The sequence below is a fragment of the Diorhabda carinulata genome, chromosome 3 (genome assembly GCF_026250575.1).
Source record: "Diorhabda carinulata isolate Delta chromosome 3, icDioCari1.1, whole genome shotgun sequence".
In the NCBI taxonomy this organism is placed as follows: domain Eukaryota; kingdom Metazoa; phylum Arthropoda; class Insecta; order Coleoptera; family Chrysomelidae; genus Diorhabda; species Diorhabda carinulata.
Genome location: NC_079462.1, coordinates 14,520,150 through 14,539,180, shown reverse-complemented (window position 1 = coordinate 14,539,180; position 19,031 = coordinate 14,520,150). Strand labels below are relative to the sequence as shown.

At 33.1% G+C, this 19,031-nt stretch overlaps 1 protein-coding gene across 2 annotated transcripts in view; it reads right to left on the bottom strand.

Annotated features, from left to right (window-relative positions):
* The window catches only part of LOC130891315 (neuropilin and tolloid-like protein 1), a 692,365-nt gene that overhangs the window by 212,289 nt on the left and 461,045 nt on the right, over nt 1–19,031 (bottom strand). For both annotated transcript variants that reach the window (XM_057795951.1, XM_057795952.1), the window contains one exon: nt 6,890–7,066. In XM_057795951.1, the coding sequence (XP_057651934.1) occupies nt 6,890–7,066 (177 nt within the window). The remainder of the gene's footprint in view (nt 1–6,889; nt 7,067–19,031) is intronic.

Genomic DNA, 19,031 nt, shown 5'->3' with positions numbered 1-19,031 from the left:
CCGCAAATAAAAGTAAAAATACCTGCACCAACTGAGGAAAAAGTAGCAGAAAGAATACGAATCAAAAGAACATAGAATGCCCCCTAGGAAAAGAAATCTTTTCTGAACCAATAAAATATGGAGGTGACGCTCTAACAAACAAAATACACCATTTGATTGAAAGTATATGGGATAATGATATAATGCCAGAGGCATGGGATATTGCGATAGTTGTGCTAATATACAGAGAAGGAAATGACTGTTTTAGTTACCGAGAAATTACACTTTTGAACGTACAAAATAATGGCAAAGTGTCTCCATCGGAAAATAGAGAATTTGGGAAAACCCTGCTGGAAGAATACCAGTATGGATTCCGGAACGGGAGTGGGGTTAGGTTACTCACCGATATTTGCAATTTTTATCGACTTCCTAAGGTATATGGGACCGTTACAAGAGAAAATCTTTACAAATTAATGAAAGACCTGAAAGTAAGAATAAAGCTGTGCTCACGAAAATGACACTCGAAAACACTCAAAAAAAAAATTGAAATTTAACATAAAACATCAGCCTAAACACAAATATAGGGATAAAACAGTTTCTGTGTCAGTCCCCGAAAATAAATAAAACGGATATCTGAAGCACTGAATATTTCATACGAACGCGTTCATCATATAGTTCACTTTAATTTGTACATGAGAAAAATTGCTGCAAAATGAATCCTCAAATGTTTAAATGCTAACCAAAAGTGTACAAGGGTAAAAGCATCGCGTTCGAATTGTGCTCGATTTGAAAACGATCTAAACTTTTTAAACCGAATTGATAATATGGATGAGACTTGAGTACATTTTTACGATCCAGAAACAAAGCAACAATCGATGGAATTGCGATACTCTGGTTCTCCAAGACCCAAAATCCGATGGAAAAGCTCTTGCTTCAATTTTTTTGGGTTGTCATGGAGTAATTATGAGTGATTTTTGGATAAGGGTAGAACAATAAAACGAGTTTACTATTCAACATTATTGACCACTCTACGGGAAAAAATTGAAGAGAAAAGACGCAGAAAACTATCCAAAGATGTCTTGTTTTTGCAGGACACCACCCCTGAACACAAATCTTATGTTGCCATGCAAAAAATTCGTGATTACTAGAACACCCCCCTTATTCATCAGATTTGGCTCTGTCCGATTATCATCTCTTTCCTCAACTGAAAAAAGTTTAAAAGGTCTTAAATTTTCTTCCAACGAAGAGGTAATAAAAGCTGTAGAGGTCTGGTGTGCAGAGCAAGAAGAAACATTTTTTTTAAAGGTCTAGAGACGAGAGGAGAATATGTTGAGTAATAAAATATTATGTCATTGAAATTTTGTTTGGTTCTATAGTAGGATAAGTGTTTCATTATATTCTCGTAATATTAATTGGTATAAGTAAACTTCTAGTTTATAGAAATTGTTATTACAGAAATTTTACATTTAGTGAAGAAAACAGGAAGGAATACATTTCCAGGCTACAAAATGAATTATCGAATGAGGTTGTAGACCCAGGCCAATATTACATTCTTGTTACATATTATTAGAACGTTGACAATGCCTAAATTGCGATGAAAATTCAATACCGTACTTTTCAGCTTAAAATGCTTTTACCAACACTAGTAAAAAAAGTAGGTATCAATTGAACGAATTTCATAGATCGATAGCAACGAAGCCTTGAGAGTTACAATGGGTACTTAATGAAGTTAAATTGGCTCGATTCGGCTATTATCTCGTTAAGACTATTAATTCAAGCTTCCTTCCTTCCTTCCTTTATTCGTGTAATGATCTACGCAGCAGTGGTCTATTAGCATATAATATAATTTAAACAAGATTGAAGAATTCACATGATAGTACAAATTTCCGTATAATGGTTTAATTTACAAATCTTGGCTTGGAAATTAGTGATTTAAAATTAAGTTAAAATATCAACTATATAATTACTAGAAGAAATACTCAAATATCCATGGTAAATTAATTGAATATGGAAGTTTTTGAACATTAAGAAAACAGTTCAATGATTGGAGATGCGAGTGTGACGTACAGAGTGGTGTTTGAAAATCCAAGTGTAATATAGAATAAGAAAAGCATGGTCTCTAGTCCCCTAAAGATGGTGGTAGATGCTTAGAAAACACCACATTGTTAGAAAACACATGATATATTTAGCTTATATTTCACGTTTAAATACGCCACGTTGTTTAGTATTTGTTTGGCAGCCATTAATAGTGAATGTTTTCAGTGAATTTTTAAATATGGAAAAAATTGGTCATCGTTATGTGATACAATACTTTTATTTGAGACAAACAAACAAACAAAATGAAAAGTGAACTATATTCTACTCTGGGTGAGACTGCTTCTTCGTTATCAACAGTGAAATATTGGGTATTAGTAGATTTTAAATGACGCCGTACGATCTACTAGGAACAGCATCACAGTGGTCGACCAAATGAAGTGACACCCCAAAAGAAAATCCACAAAGCGGTACAAAGCTATGCGCAAGATGGGTGCCGCGTTGCTTCACAATGTAAAAAAACAGCGTGAGGAAGATGTTTCCATGGAATGTTTCCAAAAAAAAAAACGAATTTTTGCGCCGTTTCATAATCATGCATGAAACATGGGTCCATCAATTCACACCTAAAACAAACGAACAATAACAAAATGTACTGAAAAAGGAGAACTGGCTCCATCAGTAGGTAAGGTCGAGGCGTCGGTTTTTGGGATGTCCATAGGATAATCTTCATTGACTATCTTGAAAAAGAAATAACTAACAACTGCGACTATTAGGCGAACTTATTGCAATGGCCAAAATTGATAAAATTAAAGTTTGAATTGCTACCTCATGCACTTTATCCCCCAGAATTGCTCTCTTATATAATTTTATGTTCCTAAACTTGAAAAAATTGGTGGTGGAAGAACAATGAAGAAGGGATTTTTAGGATACAGATTAATTGATTAGTGTGATAAAGTTCAGTCCCCCTATGTCCTTTGAAATATCGATTTGAAAAATGTTTAGATATTTTTATTTTTCTGTGCAAAACAATGATTATGTATCTATCTAATATTTCCAATCATTCAACAATTAATTGTGAGATGGTTATGATGAATTTTTACCATTTTTCTAATGCTTCCGCCGTAACAGACCTTCATTTGTGAATTTCTCTAGAGAAGAACTCATCAAAACCCTGTATTATTGTTCAACTTATTCTAAATATGCAATATAATATACCGTGTTTCATTTGATGTCAATCTCCCTGTATACTAATCCATAAGTAACTTATATTTAATTGGGAAAGAATAATAAGAATACTAGAATATTATAACATGCCATTTAGCTTTTCGTTTTTCTTCAAATTTTTGAATAATCCTTTGTTCACGTATTGTGTAACTTCTGATTTATTTATTTTAGCATTAGAGTTTTTGAAGAATTTAATTTGTTATCGACCTCCCACTTCATTTGAGAGATTCAATAAAACCTCGGAATGTATTCGAATTCTTCCTTTACCTATCTACATTTTTAATCGAAGTAAATTTTAGTAAATTTGTGATGATTTTATTCTTTAAATTCCCTTCACTTTTATTTTATTGTGCTCACAGAAATCTTCATGGATTTCTTTATGTATGATAGTTGTCAAATATATTCGTATTTTATATTTATTTATGGAACAGAACGAAAAGAAAAGAACAGATTCCTGTTTGGTTATATTTTAAAGAATATAAATTCAGTTTTTCATATGTTAGAGCAAAAGCTCCTTTTTAATCAAATCTGTTTTACCTACTCGTTCCAACTTTGATAATTTCCATCTGTGTTCCGTTTTCTTTCTTCATTTCATTTCTTTCCCGCAGTGCTACACCTGCCTGGTTAGAAGTTTCTACCACAAAGGCTCCAACCATCAGACTACAAATTCAACTCAATCCAACATCTGGGAATATAGTTGAGCACTGCAACCATCCCGGATTTCCATAGATAAATCCCAGTCTTATCTTAATATATAAATAAATATGAGTTGTTTTTAATTTATATCTGCTTTTGTTCATTGTGGTCTTTTGGATACGTAGTTAATGCGATTTACTATTTTTTCAATAAATTTATTTGTTGCTGAAACTTTTTTTCATTGTTCTAAGCAATAAATATAAATTTGCATAATCATGTCCATGGATAGTTTTAGATTATTTAATTTTTATTTTTAATTTAATTCATAAGGTTTTTCCAGCTTTTTCGCCTTTTTCTATTAATTGTTTTAGGTTTTTTTTCATCTTCCTTCAATGTATAAAACTCAATACCCAAAGTGTTAACTTAATAATCTTTCAACAGCACGAGCATGAAAAACGTGGGGATAATCAAAAACACTTATTATTATTTCGTTAAAAACAAAGTACTGTCATCATTATTTATACATCCAATCCGGCTATTTGGGTGTTTTATAACACCATAACGTGAAGTAATATATCCAAGAATTGCCAGTATTCCTTGATTCTCTAAGATAAATAACATTCTGATCAAACAAGTCACGAGAATAATTTGAAAATATAAATAAGGATTGATTATCTCGGTATAGCTGGGGTGATTATGTTGGAAATTTCCTAACTGTATCTCAATATCATCTCAATTTCCACTTTATAAACCGAAATGCCACGTCAATATAGTAAAATAAGCTAATGACTTCTAAATTTCCGGACTCAAATATCGAACATTTACGTATTTCAAACCCAGTCTTTTGTGAGATTCAATTCCATTTGTTATCATGTCGCTTTATAGCTAATTATGAGTTCTTCTTTGCTCGAATAATAATAATTAGAACTCAAATGAAGAATATGACCTGGTAAATGGTGCTCTACACTTCAAAAACATGGAAAATGGAGCTTCACCATATTAAGATTTATCCACGAGCCTATCTCAATCAAATTTTTTCTCATATATGAATAAGTATGAGTTTGAATAATTAACCGTTTTGTATGAGGTTGTAGTTTTTAATGTCGGATTGACAAACAAGAATCAAGCGAGGTTTCGCTTATCTGAGAAGAAAAAACTTGGGAACTCACCTAGATATTGAAATAAAACACGTTTAGTTTCCGTGCAGAATACAAAAAAGCCATCAATAACAACGTGAATTATGTAAAACCTACTTATACTAATATATATATATATATAAATATATATATATATATATATATATATATATATATAAATATATATATATATATATATATATATACGGTTCTCAAGATCAGAGCTTGAAAGTTGTAAGTAAAACCCTAGTACACCATTAAATGGCTCTGCCGGTGTAATACGTTTGCGTAGGAACACTTGCCAGCCGGTTTTCCACGTTGTAAAACGGTTTCCACGTAAAAATTGTTTAGAAATGTTCTTAAGGTCTCAACTAACAGCGGTAAAGCACTGGCAGAGATGTGGAATTTTTCATTAGGGATTTGATTATAAATTTTTAAATTTGGCTCCAGTGTTATATTTGCGGAAGTCGTGATTTTCCGACTGAGAATCCTAAAGGTACCTAAAGATATCTCAACCTATTTCCACACCTTTCACAGTTTAGGTTAAAAAATTGAGTGGCACCCCATTTGGGAATTTGAAAGCATACAAAATTTTTGTACATCTAAAACACAATAAAATCTTGCAACGAACCCTAACAACACACATTAACATGATGAGCTTAGTCGGAACCCAAAATGTGACCTTTTAGGTAACACTGTGATATTCAGAATGACAGTTACGAGTATTATTAATGCCATCACGGGTAGATGTAGCTTCATCCATTATCCAGAACTTAACAATGACTTAATACGATCTTCAACTTCTATTAAGTTTCTTGGTCTACATATTGACGGTGCCCTTCAATGGTTTGTACATGTAGAGGCTTTGGCGAAAAAATTCTTCTGCTTGTTGTGACATTGAATTTGTGTCTAAACAGCTCGATTTTCGTAATGCTTCAATAACTTACTACTCGTTGTTCAAATCGCATTTTAGCTATGATTTGCCTTTCTGGGGGTCTTGCAGTTTGCACCTATTCGAATCTATCTTCAAATTACAAAAAAGAGCTATTCGTTATATTTTTGATTCGAGTAGTTGAACGCATTGTGAATTCTTCACAATATTTTCACTCCCCTCACTCATTTCATTTTAGAATTCGCAAACTTTTTCACAAATCAACTGAGAGACCCATTCATAGTTACCCTACTAGAAAGAAAAACTTGAACATTTTCTTCACAATACCCACTTCTGGATTCATTAATTCCAAAAAATTATTCAATGAGCTACCTTCGGAATTTATAGTGGCAGAAACATTTAATAAGTTTCGAAGATTCACAAAGGAATTTCTTCTTAAAAGACCTTAACATTTTGTGGCAGAGATCTACAATCTACCATAGTTTGGTAGAATTCAATATTTAGTATCGTGTGAGATATTGATATTGTATTATGATTAGTATTAACCCAAATTATTACTTTATTATATCTAATATAAAAATTTACTATGTAATGAAGCTTATATCTCTCTTAATCAATTGACTATGTGATGATTGTAGAAAAAAAAATTTCTTGGTCGTTTCAATTATATTCCAACCGCAATAGAGATTCTTCCACAATTACCTTTCTCAATAAAGTGTGATGTTCTAATTATTTATTTTCACTAAAATGTATTGAAAAATTTTTATTAATATCAACTTATAATGGTGTATAAACAAAGCTTTATAAATAGAAGAAAACTAATTGATGTTCATAACAATCTTGTTCCATTGAATTTATTCTTCCATATATTTTTTATATCCATTATGTCATTCAAAACGTCCGATTCCGATTTGTTTCGAGCTTCAAAAGTGCTTAAGAATAGCAGTTGAAATAAGTACATATGGGAAAAGAAATCGATTCCACTTACCTTGAACCACAAGGAAACAATTCGTATTATTCGTGTAAGTTTCGCCAGGATATCCCGGGCTGAAAAATTGGTTATTTGTGACATTGACAAATGGCTTACAAGCTTCTTGAACTGGTTCCTCCGGAAAAAGATTAAGAGTGACAGGCGTTTCTGTCGTATCTCTGGGTAATCTATCACCTGAAAATTAACAGAAAATAATTATTGTTGTCATAAATTCTTCAGTTTTTGATAAAATATGTTAATTTTTATTCAAACGCGTAAAAATTGTAATTTCAATAAATTTAATAATTATCTAATCAGCTATGTAGGATTGATTACAAATAAGATATTTATTTGTGAATAGCCCTATAAAAAGTGATTGAGAGGAGTCAACTCGGGAGATCTAGCCGGCCATTGCATCGTTCGACGTCTTCCAAACCACCTACTACCACCTACGGGAAAAAATGCGGTGGAACTGTGTCTTTTTAGTAGTAAAATCTTTCTATCTCATTTGTTTGATTAACATCAGGTTAACGTCTAGGCCCTAAGAAATTAAGCAAAAATCTAGGTCAACCTCACAATTAACTGTTCCCTAAAAAAAATGAGGGCCAATAATGTTAATGATACCAGCCCAAACGTTCACTTTTTTATGATATTGAGTGTGAGCCTCACACATCCAGTGAGAATTCTCTCTGCTCCAATATCTACAGTTCTGTTTGTTAACCGTTCCGTTCAAATGAAATGTCGCTTCATCAAAAAAAACTTTTGCTCATGAACTTCGAATCTGCGTTCATTCTATCAGGATCACCTTCATTTAACTCCCGAAGCAACTGAACTTTGTGAGAGTTATATTTTTCTTTATGCAAAACTCTCAAAATAGATGATTTACTTACATCATTGTCGGCGGCAAGTCCTCGAGAATGAATATATTTCTTTCCTAGCTCTTAATCATAATTATATAACCTCCAATTTCTTGGGCTCAATGGTTGTGTGGATGGATTAAAATAATCTAACATCGATCAAATTTCACATTTTTACATTAGATACACATACCTTAACGTTCCGCTCTTTCTTTGGGAGCATCTTCAAATTGTCTTGATTTTAGGTCTCTTTTGTTATAAAATTAGTTTTGTCAATTTTGAAAAATACACCCTACCAACTCGTCAGTAAGGATCCTAAACTAAAATGCAGCTACTACAATGAAATACTTTCTGTGAACACTCACTAAGTGTCCGCAATTAACAACGAATCGACAGCAAGCGATATCTATACTATCTATCTATACAGATATCTACATTTCTAGAACTTGAAATTATCCCGTATACAATTAACAAATAGTCGCTTGCAGCATGAATATCAAAATCACGCTTTATCTAGATTTATTTTCCAAGTCTTACAACTATCTATTACCAAATCAACAACTCTAATCAGAAAATTATGAAGTTCTTTTGTGTGAATTTATTGTAAGACGCGCTGTGTGTCATGTGGTTACGAAATTCTAAACATGTTCTCATGTTTTTGACAATATATGAACCTATGACGTCGCTGGCCTATAAAGAGCATCAAGAAGTAATTATCTGTTTAGGTATTTTCACTCCAAATTTTCATTTATGTACTTATTCAATTAAAAATTCTTGCCGAATTTGCGGCTCTTCTTTCTTAAATAGTTCACTACTTTCACAGCGTCTACAGCTAGAGGTTTCAATCACGAATATTTTTTCTAATCCCTTAAATACAGAATTGCATATAAGCAATCCCAGGATACCGGAATAACCTAGGGTTACGAACATGAACCGAAAATCATTGGTTCACATAAAATTTTTCTATTTTGGAGGAATGATTGGATAAGTGTTTGAATTATAAAGCAAAATCAAATATCGTACGAATACACAATATTGAACCGCAAACCTTGTAAGTTTAACCTCTATATTAACAACTTAATCTCTTGATAAATGAAACTTATACCACATTTGTATTTGGTAACAATATTATTAGCTACAATACATTACAGACCATGTGTTGTGGCGTGACTTTTGGTAGCTGAAATGAGCATTTCTTCTTCAAATTGCGAAAATAACATCTTACAAATAATAAGCCATCCAAAGTCTCATCTCCAAGTTTGCTTCTCAGCTGATTGTACAAGTATTCAGTCACTGAAAAAGCGCGTTATGGCTCAATGGAAGTAGAAGAAATCATTTTTAGTTATTTATAAGTTTGCACCAAATTATAACCTCTTGTGGAAGTTGCTGCAAACAGATTCTTTTACTGTTTGATAATTTTACAAAATCGATATCTATAAATTTGTCTTGTGAAAATATTGTCATACTGTTCGGTATTTCAAGCTCGAATTTTTTCTTCGCGACTGCGCACTATGTAAACGGGTTTAAGTGAATTAGTTTAACCCTCAGATAAAACTAGTTTTTGACGTTTTAAAAACGCTGAATTGAAACTGTAGTCATTATATCATATTGCTGCATACAAGCTGGGATTTAAAATTTGAAAAGTAAGCTTCTCTTTGTGGGAATCTCATGAAAACTTAAGAAAAATTGTTTTACAAAAATTTATATTGAAATTTGGTAAATCTATCATGTTATTAGGTACTAGTTCGAGGGGGAATCAAACATGGAATTTTTGAAAAATCTTGAATAAAAATTTGGTGTCGTAAAAGTGTCTGCAGTGTTACGAAGGGTACGAAAAGCCGAGGCCACGCTTTTTATTCCGAATAGACCGAGAAGTGGTGGAAAGTTTGCTATAAGCGCGTTTTCCCAGAACAAGTATTATCGATGAGTCAGTGATATATGTCCAAAGAATCAGGGTATGTAGTATTGAGCAAATGAGCCCTGAACAGCTCCATTACCGCACAACTTCATCCAGATACGTACCAAGACTCCTGAATTCTGACCAGAAATTCACAAGCTGGTCAATTTGCAGGCGTTTCCTGCAGCAGTACGAAAGGAGGAGATGAAAATATTTATTGCATCGAATACTCACCACACACGAGACTTGGGCACACAACTATATCTTGGAAATGTCTCTAGAATGCAGGGAATATGAGGTAGAAGCGCAATTTAAAGCTGGAAAGCTGTTGTGTACCGTGTTTTGAGGCATGAGAGGAGTAATTGTGTTTCATTTTCTAACTGAACAATGAACTGGGTACATGCAGTATTTCAGTAATTTCCTACAAAACACGGTAAAACTCGATTGGCGCGATTTTGCTACAAGACTAGGCCAGACCGCATATGGCTAATCTTGCGCAGGAACACATAACGGATGGAGCAGGATAACGATGCAATAGCCTCCTTATAGTCCCGATCTGTTACTATGCGACTATTAATTATTTGATCCATTGAACAAGGAGCTTAGCGGACTGCTGATAGATAGGCATAGGAATCTGAAACTATCAGAGAGATGGAAAAGTGTGTAGAGTGATACTACCTAGAAAAACTGTAGAAAATTTCAGCTCTGTACTCCGTCTCCCTACGGATGTTGGCGATCCAAATGGCTATTGTCGCACGAGAAACCGAATCTTTGAAAATTTCTGTAGACGTCTGTCCGAGCCATCTACGCAAGTCTTTCAGCCATTAATTCGGTCTACGGCCGACCGACCGTTTTCCTCTTATCTTCCCTTCTATTACTAGGCGACGAATCTTATATTTCTATCCCTTTTGATTGGAACCCTTCGACTTTGACTGTTGCTGTTTGGTGCCAGTCCGGTTATGATCTTCAGATCTTGTGCGTCGATCTCGGTTGATTTTAGGATGTTGATCATTTTTTGGAGTGACACAGAGTCAAAAACTATTTTATATTCTTCTTAGAGCTTCCCGAGTTCCCAGCTAAATTGCGAACGATAAACCAGCTCTGTAATTTAATTATATAATTTCTTGTAGTAAAATTCCGGTTTATATTCAAACCACCCTTGTAGTGAATTTAGTTATAATCTGTTTTGTTATATTTTCATTATTTGTATAAGAATGATCACAAATTCATACTGAATATTTCGTTTTTGATATGGACAAATAAGATAAACTAAAGATCCATCACAATGTTATAACTCTAAGGTCATGGAAAAGAAGAGTATTACCAGTATTTTTAAGATGTGGAGAAGCCTAGGAATCATTCTGATGATTGTTTTACATAAAGCTAAGCTTTCTCGGCCCACGAGTACTCACGTTCCAGAAATAATTCGAATGCTCTCGGGAGCAAATTCTCAGATATCGGTAAAGTTTACAAGTGGAAGTGAATATTATGGTGATACATCAAGAAAATGTATTGGCACCAACGGTAAAAGTTGCAAGATATAAAATGCAAGAAACAAGATTTATTGTCATTTTTTAGTACAAATGAAGAACTGTTGTACTCTAATGATGTGACGAAGTTCAAATGCATAATGGAAATAAATTTGTATAAATTTCTATTACCTCTTTGATGAAACCCATAGAAATCTATGAAAATATTACATTACATAAATAAAACAGTAGAGCAAAGCAACTTAATTGGTAAAAACATTTGGCCTGTATGAAATTGTTGAGCTGCCGGTGAATCCGATGTAATAAGAGACCCATTAATAAGCAGAGACAAAATACGAGTGATACTTCCACCAATACATATCGAGTGAAGAATTATCAAGCAATTTGTGAAATTGTTCGATAAGAAAATATATTGTATTAATTACATTTTTTAGAAATTTTCTTATGGAAAAGTTGAAAGGTAGAATATTTGATGATTTTCAAATATTTAAACTGATAAAAGTTATGACTGTTTCCTGAAGTGAGGCTTGGAAATTTTTTTATTAGTGGACTAGTACTAGAAAATTTTAAAGAACCACATATTGAAGAAAATGTGCAAATTATGCAAGAAAATTCCATTTCCAGTAACAGTTTCAAAGGAGTTTTTTATAATTCCTTTCACATCCTAGGATCAATACCAATATGATCGAAATAATACATATATATTGAAAACGATCGTGAATGGGGTCAAAAATGTTATCTCTCATGTTGTATTGAATAAATATGAATATAAATCAGTTATTTCAAATATATATACAGTGTGCTTCAGTAGTAAAAAGACATAAAACTGTGAAATCTTGAACTCCAATATATTAAAATTTAATATGCATCATTCAGATGAAATAGGACTCCATTCTAAATTTATTTTGGAATACAAAAACTATTTGTGCCCAATACTTTTGAACGATTTGAAGTACTTATCTTTGTCGTACTTATTGAAAAGCGTGAGTACCATGCGCTTACTAAGTAATGAAACAGGAATGTTTCTATAAAGGCCGTTTGACATGATGCAATACAACGTGCAATGCAATGCAGGACGCAATATTTCTTGATCAAAAGCGTGCGCAGATGAAGTTCAGCTGATTGTTTCATGCAAAATCTCGCACTTGCAAAAATATCCATTCGGTACAATTTTTATTGCGTGTGAGTTGCCATTCTAGGGAGAAGTCTAGTAACTTTTCGCGTAACAAACAACTTATTTCACTTCGCTTTGTTATTTTCATTTTTAAACTGACAAAACAAAATGTTGAATAAAGTTTGAGGTGAAATATTAATCTATAAAATATTTTGTTGTCTTGCACTATGTCAAGCGGCATTAACAAGAAACAAAGTGTGCCAGACTGCAAGTGTGTATGGTTTATCATGCTGTCGTTTATATGGGTCCTGAACTAATTGACATCTTTATGTAATAGCGCTTAGCCTATATGGTATTTGGACGTTATACAAAATTTTTTTGCACATCAATCACCATAATGCCGACAACTGGGTTATAAATAAAAACATGCTTTTATGATTGTTAAAATTGAGGATAGATAATATTTATTAAGGCAAGAAATGTTATATCTGCACTATTGGTTTATATCTAGATTCAACATTCTGGAACACATTCTTTTGTTGTTTTTGAATCACAGTTTTTATGTCATAAATTCACTTAGTTTCATACAAAATACGTAAGTAAAATATTAGGATCTGTGATTTATTTTGTCTTACTGGAAAAAGAACTGTTGGGTTGAAAAATTCATCTATCGGCTTCCTAATTGAACGTTTCCAAAATCACAGGGCATTTCCTTTATAATGCATGGTTTTATCCAAGAAAACAAAGATGAGTTCTTCAATATTGTTGAACCTGCCTTGCAGGAAATTAATAATAACTTGGCAGGAGTTTACAATGTTCATGAGACTGAAATAACAAATATACAATCCAAACATTCCAAGTTATTTCACTGGAAGGTAAAAACACAAATTGGAACAATCAATACGAACGAGAAGGTTTCACTAATGAGTCTGTATATAAAATAAGCGAATTATTGGGAAGGACTTATCTCAAAGCTGCTACCGCCGAGGTAAGTGCACATCGTTTCAGAAAAAGTGACATTTTTCCCTGCAACCGATATATGTTTCACGACTACGAATTTGCCTTTCACAAACAACAAAAGATGAGATCCTAATCGCGGGGAAGATACTCCGCCACATGAAGGCTACAAATATCCTAAGATAACCCACTTATAATCTTGCAGATATAATCTTGCAATACAAAAAGTTACCCAAATAACAAATCAAGAATATGGTTAACAAAGTTGATGACTTGTACTTTGTACGAATAAGACTTGTAAAATAGTATAGCAGATATAAATAAGAAGAAAGCTGGAAAAAATGGAGTAGATCTCTGACTAGAGCCTGGATTCTCCAAAACCATGGATTCCACAAGAAAACTAAACAACTAAATCCTTGAACTTCAACTTGATCTTACAAGCAAGAAAAATAAGGAATTCATAGAAGTAAAATATGATAGATCATCGGATATAAGTTAGGAGCTAGATTATGATTCTGACATGAATTACAGTTATAAAAATAATTTAGTAAGAACGCAGAGTGTATGTATTATTTGGAATGGTAATCAGATGATGGAAAAGGTGAAAATGGATAAGATATTATCAATGTTACAAATGGGAGTGTGAAGAATACTTCCCAAATGTGTCTTCTAGTCGGAGATTTGATATTAGGATACAGTTTCAATAAAATGTATCATTTGTTTTTTCGTACTGAAGACTTCTGTTTAAAATTAAGTTTTAATACCACATTCTCTATCAGTATCAGTAACTAGCTGACCCTGTAAACATGGTTTTGTCAAGTTAATTATATCTAGGAAATATTTTTGTAGTTCAATAAAAATAACTGACATTAAAAGTACACATAAGTGTCTATGGATGTACTTATAATGAAAAGCGTCGTAGACGAAGTATGCTTCATTTATGTTAATAAAGTACACTTTATTAAAGTAACGATTATATTTCAAATGCAAATTCTTGAAAGCTATCTAAACATCAGAAATAATTATTCCTTGTTTTACTATCAATTATGCGAGATCATACCACATATGCTTGTCCAATAGCCACTGCGGAATGAACGTAATATCCAATATACTGGAATGCTAGACGGAGAAATAAATCGGATGTAAATGTTCGAAGAACTTGTTGGCGTTGTTGATTATTTCCTCTACGTCTGTTGATTATTAATCTGCGCGTTTCTCTTCGTTCTAATTGTTTCTGTTGATTTCGTTTATCTCTGGTCTCTTGCTATTGTGATTCATGTAACTACGCCGTTCACACACATCTGCATTGTTTTGTTGGACATTTTCGCCTAATACTCGTGCTCTCATATCTTACATGACATAATAATCGGAGAGCTGGTCGCCACTTCGACTAAGGTACTTTCACAAGGCTGAAACTTTTTCTATATGTTATTTAATATAGTTAAAGTAGAAAAATCAACTTCTGGCAGGGTTAGCGCGGTTGCAACGATATCCACTGTTTTTTGCATATTGCAAATTTTTTATTTAAAAAAATGTATCTTCACAAATCTGGCTTTCGAGTATTTTTTTAATTAGACAATTTTGAATATAAAAAAAAATTGCCAGATGATTTGCTCGGTTGCAAGTATCTGTAAAATGGACCGAAAGTTGCTAAGTCGGGTAGTACAGTATTTTCATCACAAACGTCTACCGACCCTGTCGATAGATTTTATATTTGATCAACATTACTCTCCATCGATAAAAGATTATGAGCGACAACAACGTCGAGAAAGTAGGAACATCCCATACACAATCACTGGTCCAGAACAAGTGAGACCAGTAGACTTCACCAAAGAATTAAAAAATATAAATTTCAAAGAGGCTTTCGTCGAATTTCTAATTGAACATTGGAGTTCTGATGAAATTATCCCATTTATTGGAAATACCGAAATAAATTTAAATTATTTACATTGTCATAATTATATAGTAGAAAATAATTCCATTATATCTACAATAAAAGAAAATTTATCAAATTTAGACCATGAAGAAGCTGACACAAAAATCGTGTATCACATAACTCAGATCGAGAATTATGATGATACCAATGTATTGATAAAAGCATCAGATACAGATATCTTGATGATAATGTTAGGAAACATGGACCCGATACTTCAAATTCATCTCAACATACAATGCAAATGATGAAAATGACCTTTTATTAAAAAATATGTCAATTATGATGCATCCAATTTACCACCCTGTGAATCAGAATTAAAGCAGCAACTTTTACGGACTCAATATATATCAAGTATATGGCGCAATGCCCATCTGAAATGTCCTACAACATTGAAACCAGACGATTATGGATGGCTAATAGAGGAAGAAAAGTATACTTTTCAATGGCAAGATGGAAATATTGTACCATCATCTATATATGACGTTTTGTTAAAATCCAATGAATTAGACAATACTACTTCAGGTGAGGAATTTTTAACATTAATTGAATTAATTGTATGAACATTTATGTGTAATATCACGTATTTATAATAATTTCTTTTCCACAGAGCGAAGAAAATGTAGAGGACGACGATGTAATTTCGAGAGACGAGATTATTCCTGACGAAGAGGGAGATGAATAATTAGTTATTGGAAAAAAAATTTTTCTTAAGTATTGTAATTAAAGTATTAAGCTTTTGTAATTAAAGAAAAATATATATGAAATTACCTGTATCATGATATTTTATTATAAATACCTAACTTCACAAAATAGTTCACAAGACGTATATTAAGTTGCGGCAGCTTTTTTAGGGGGGAGCGCCCGTCCTTGATAATGGTGAGGATGAACCACTTGGACATTACATTAGTTACTCCTATCGCCGAGGAAATGGATGTTGGATGGCAGCCGATGATAATGAGAAAAATCAGAAGACAAAATATTGTAATGATTCCCACAAAGTAGTACCAAGATTGATTATGTATGCTAAACGAAGAGATGAAGTAAAATAAAGTTGTCGATGTTCTGTTGTTGACTAATGTAAAAGTGCTTTATTTTCAGAACATTTTTAATTCATTTCGCTTGTCCCTATTATCGTAATTAATGATGAAATTTGTGGTTACAATATTACCAAAGCCTCGTTCAAACGATAAATTCCAATATTTACAAATTGATCGTAATTACAACTTTTGCTTTATAAATGTGATATTTCCTTGCGCTATATACCTAGCGCCCATTCGATAACAGCACCACTTAAAATATAAAAATCGACAAGGAGGTATCCCGACGTAGATTGATGAAAAGTCTTTAGTTTTTCATGGTACAAATCGAAAGTATAACTGCTGCGAATAAACCGGAATTTGAAGTGGCTTAACTGCTGTAGGTATTTTTGCTCACGGCCTTCAACCCGCAGACCATCTAGCCAGCACATACCGTTTATCCCGAAATGAAAATTTTTTCCGACTTTGCAGTTACAATAGCGCAGTGATTTTTAATCGTACGTAATACGCTCGTAAAAAATAGAAAAACAACAAGTTGAAAGAAATTTAATTGTATTTTTCACAAACATCAATTTTTTTAATGAAAAATTATTATTTACTGCGTATATTAATAAACTAAAAATTGCAATAATTTTTTTGAACTGTTTTCATGTTTCGAAATGATCTTCCCATGCTTTAGAATAAGGTTACAATCGATTTAGATGTTTTCATAAATGGATGATTTTTATCAAGGTTTAGAGTGACCGGAAAGACAGCACGTTACTTCGACGACGAGACGGCGTATTTCGTGATTGTTGACACAAAAAAGGCAATTTTCTGACGTACAACGTAGTCTTAAAAATTGATCAAGTATCCAGCTGCCGCAGCTCAAGACCGTTAGTGGTGAGCTAGTCCGGCGCTTGGGGGTGGTTTTCGGGATCCGGGACCCATGCCATCTTTCAGCAATTAATTAGCAATAAATTACCTCGAAGAGCGCGCGTCCGTAACTATTTTCGTCGCCGAGATAGTGTTTCCGGGCTGCCGTAGCTTAAGACCGCCGAGGGGTTGTCGCGTTCGAGTCTTGGTGGTGGTTTTCGGGATCCGGGACCCATGCCATCTTTCAGCAATTAATTAGCAATAAATTATCGCGCTAAGCTCGTTTCGATAGCTTTCACCGTTGCCAAGATAATGCAAATGGCTGCCGTAGCTTAATATTAAGGTTGGGGGGAGTCGCGTTTCTCGTGAACCGCTTGAGCAATAAAATCGCTTTTTGGGTAATAAATTAGCAATTAAATAGTAAAAAATTATGGTACCAGTCCGGGCGCTCCCCCCTAAAAAAGCTGCCGCAACTTAATATACGTGTTTACAAGATATTTTCTTTAGGAATTAGATTTGGAAGATCGTACCAGCCGTCTTAGTAGTTTTCGGTCCATTTTACAGACACTTGCAACCGAGCAAATCATCTGGCAATTTTTTTTATGTTCAAAATTGTCTAATTAAAAAAATATTCGAAAGCCAGATTTGTGAAGATACATTTTTTTAAATAAAAAATTTGCAATATGCAAAAAACAGTGGATATCGTTGCAACCGCGCTAACCCTGCCAGAAGTTGATTTTTCTACTTTAACTATATTAAATAACATATAGAAAAAGTTTCAGCCTTGTGAAAGTACCTTAGTCGAAGTGGCGACCAGCTCTTAGACTATAAGATTTAATTGTTCGACGATTTGAATTGGTCCCTTTGCGTCTTGATGCCATTGCTGACTGTACGTCAAGTTAAAATATTTATTGGTGAAAAACAGTGTCTTAATATTGTATTCGTTTGCTTTTTATCCGACTTACCTTTCACAATAATAAAACACATATATTTATCAAAGACTTACACATTTATATTTTGCTTTAAAACTATTTGCAAGAAATGTAAAGTACAATATGTACAGGTACTTTGATGACCCTTGATGGTGGCAGTTCATTGATGTGAGACTAAAAACTATCTTTCAGTTATTGATAAATTGTAAATAAATAATTATTGCACTGGAATGTAATGATGAATTCATAATTGGAGTATAATTTACATTAATACGCAAACAACGAAAAAAAAGTGTATATTGAATGAGAAACAGGAGACCGGCTTCGTTCTCGTCCCTACTCTGACATGTTTGCTGGGAGGTGAGAACGGTAGACACCTGGTGGGGATAACCAATCTATTGATAGTTGATCATTTGTCAACAAGTAAGGGTAAAATATTAAATTAAATTGAAAGGGTAAAATATTAAATTAAATTGAAAGGACAAAATTACAAATTCTGATTGAGAATTTATCGTACCACAATTATTATATTCGATTGCAATCTTGCAACCCTATTGTTGATCTGTGGCTAAAATGAAAAAAGTAAAAATCGAGATGGAAAAATAGAGGTTGATCGCACAAGGGTGAAACATAGATAATAATGTAACTTTTAGTCATGACAAAATAAAAAAGAGAAACTTGCCATAAAAATTGAAGTTCAAAATTAACAAATAAAATAAATAAAAGGGTTGATCGTAGAAAGGTAAAAATTTACGGTTGTATGCTTCATTATGAAAAAAATTAAAAACGAAAACTTTCATCTAAAAAAAATTAAGGGTAGGATCACCCTTAAGATTAAGGGGTATGAAAAATAGATGTTGGACAATTCTCAGACATACTGAATATCCATATAACATTTCAAAATCGATCAAGCCGTTTCGGAGGAGTATGGTAACTAAGGTAACTAACATTGGATATATGTAATATTTTCCCCGTAAGTGCAGCATTTTTCACAGATGCTTCGTTTCTATTGGTCGCAGCGGGATGTAAAATAGCCTAAAGCCTTCCTCGATAAATGTACTATTCAATACAAAGAAAATTTTTTA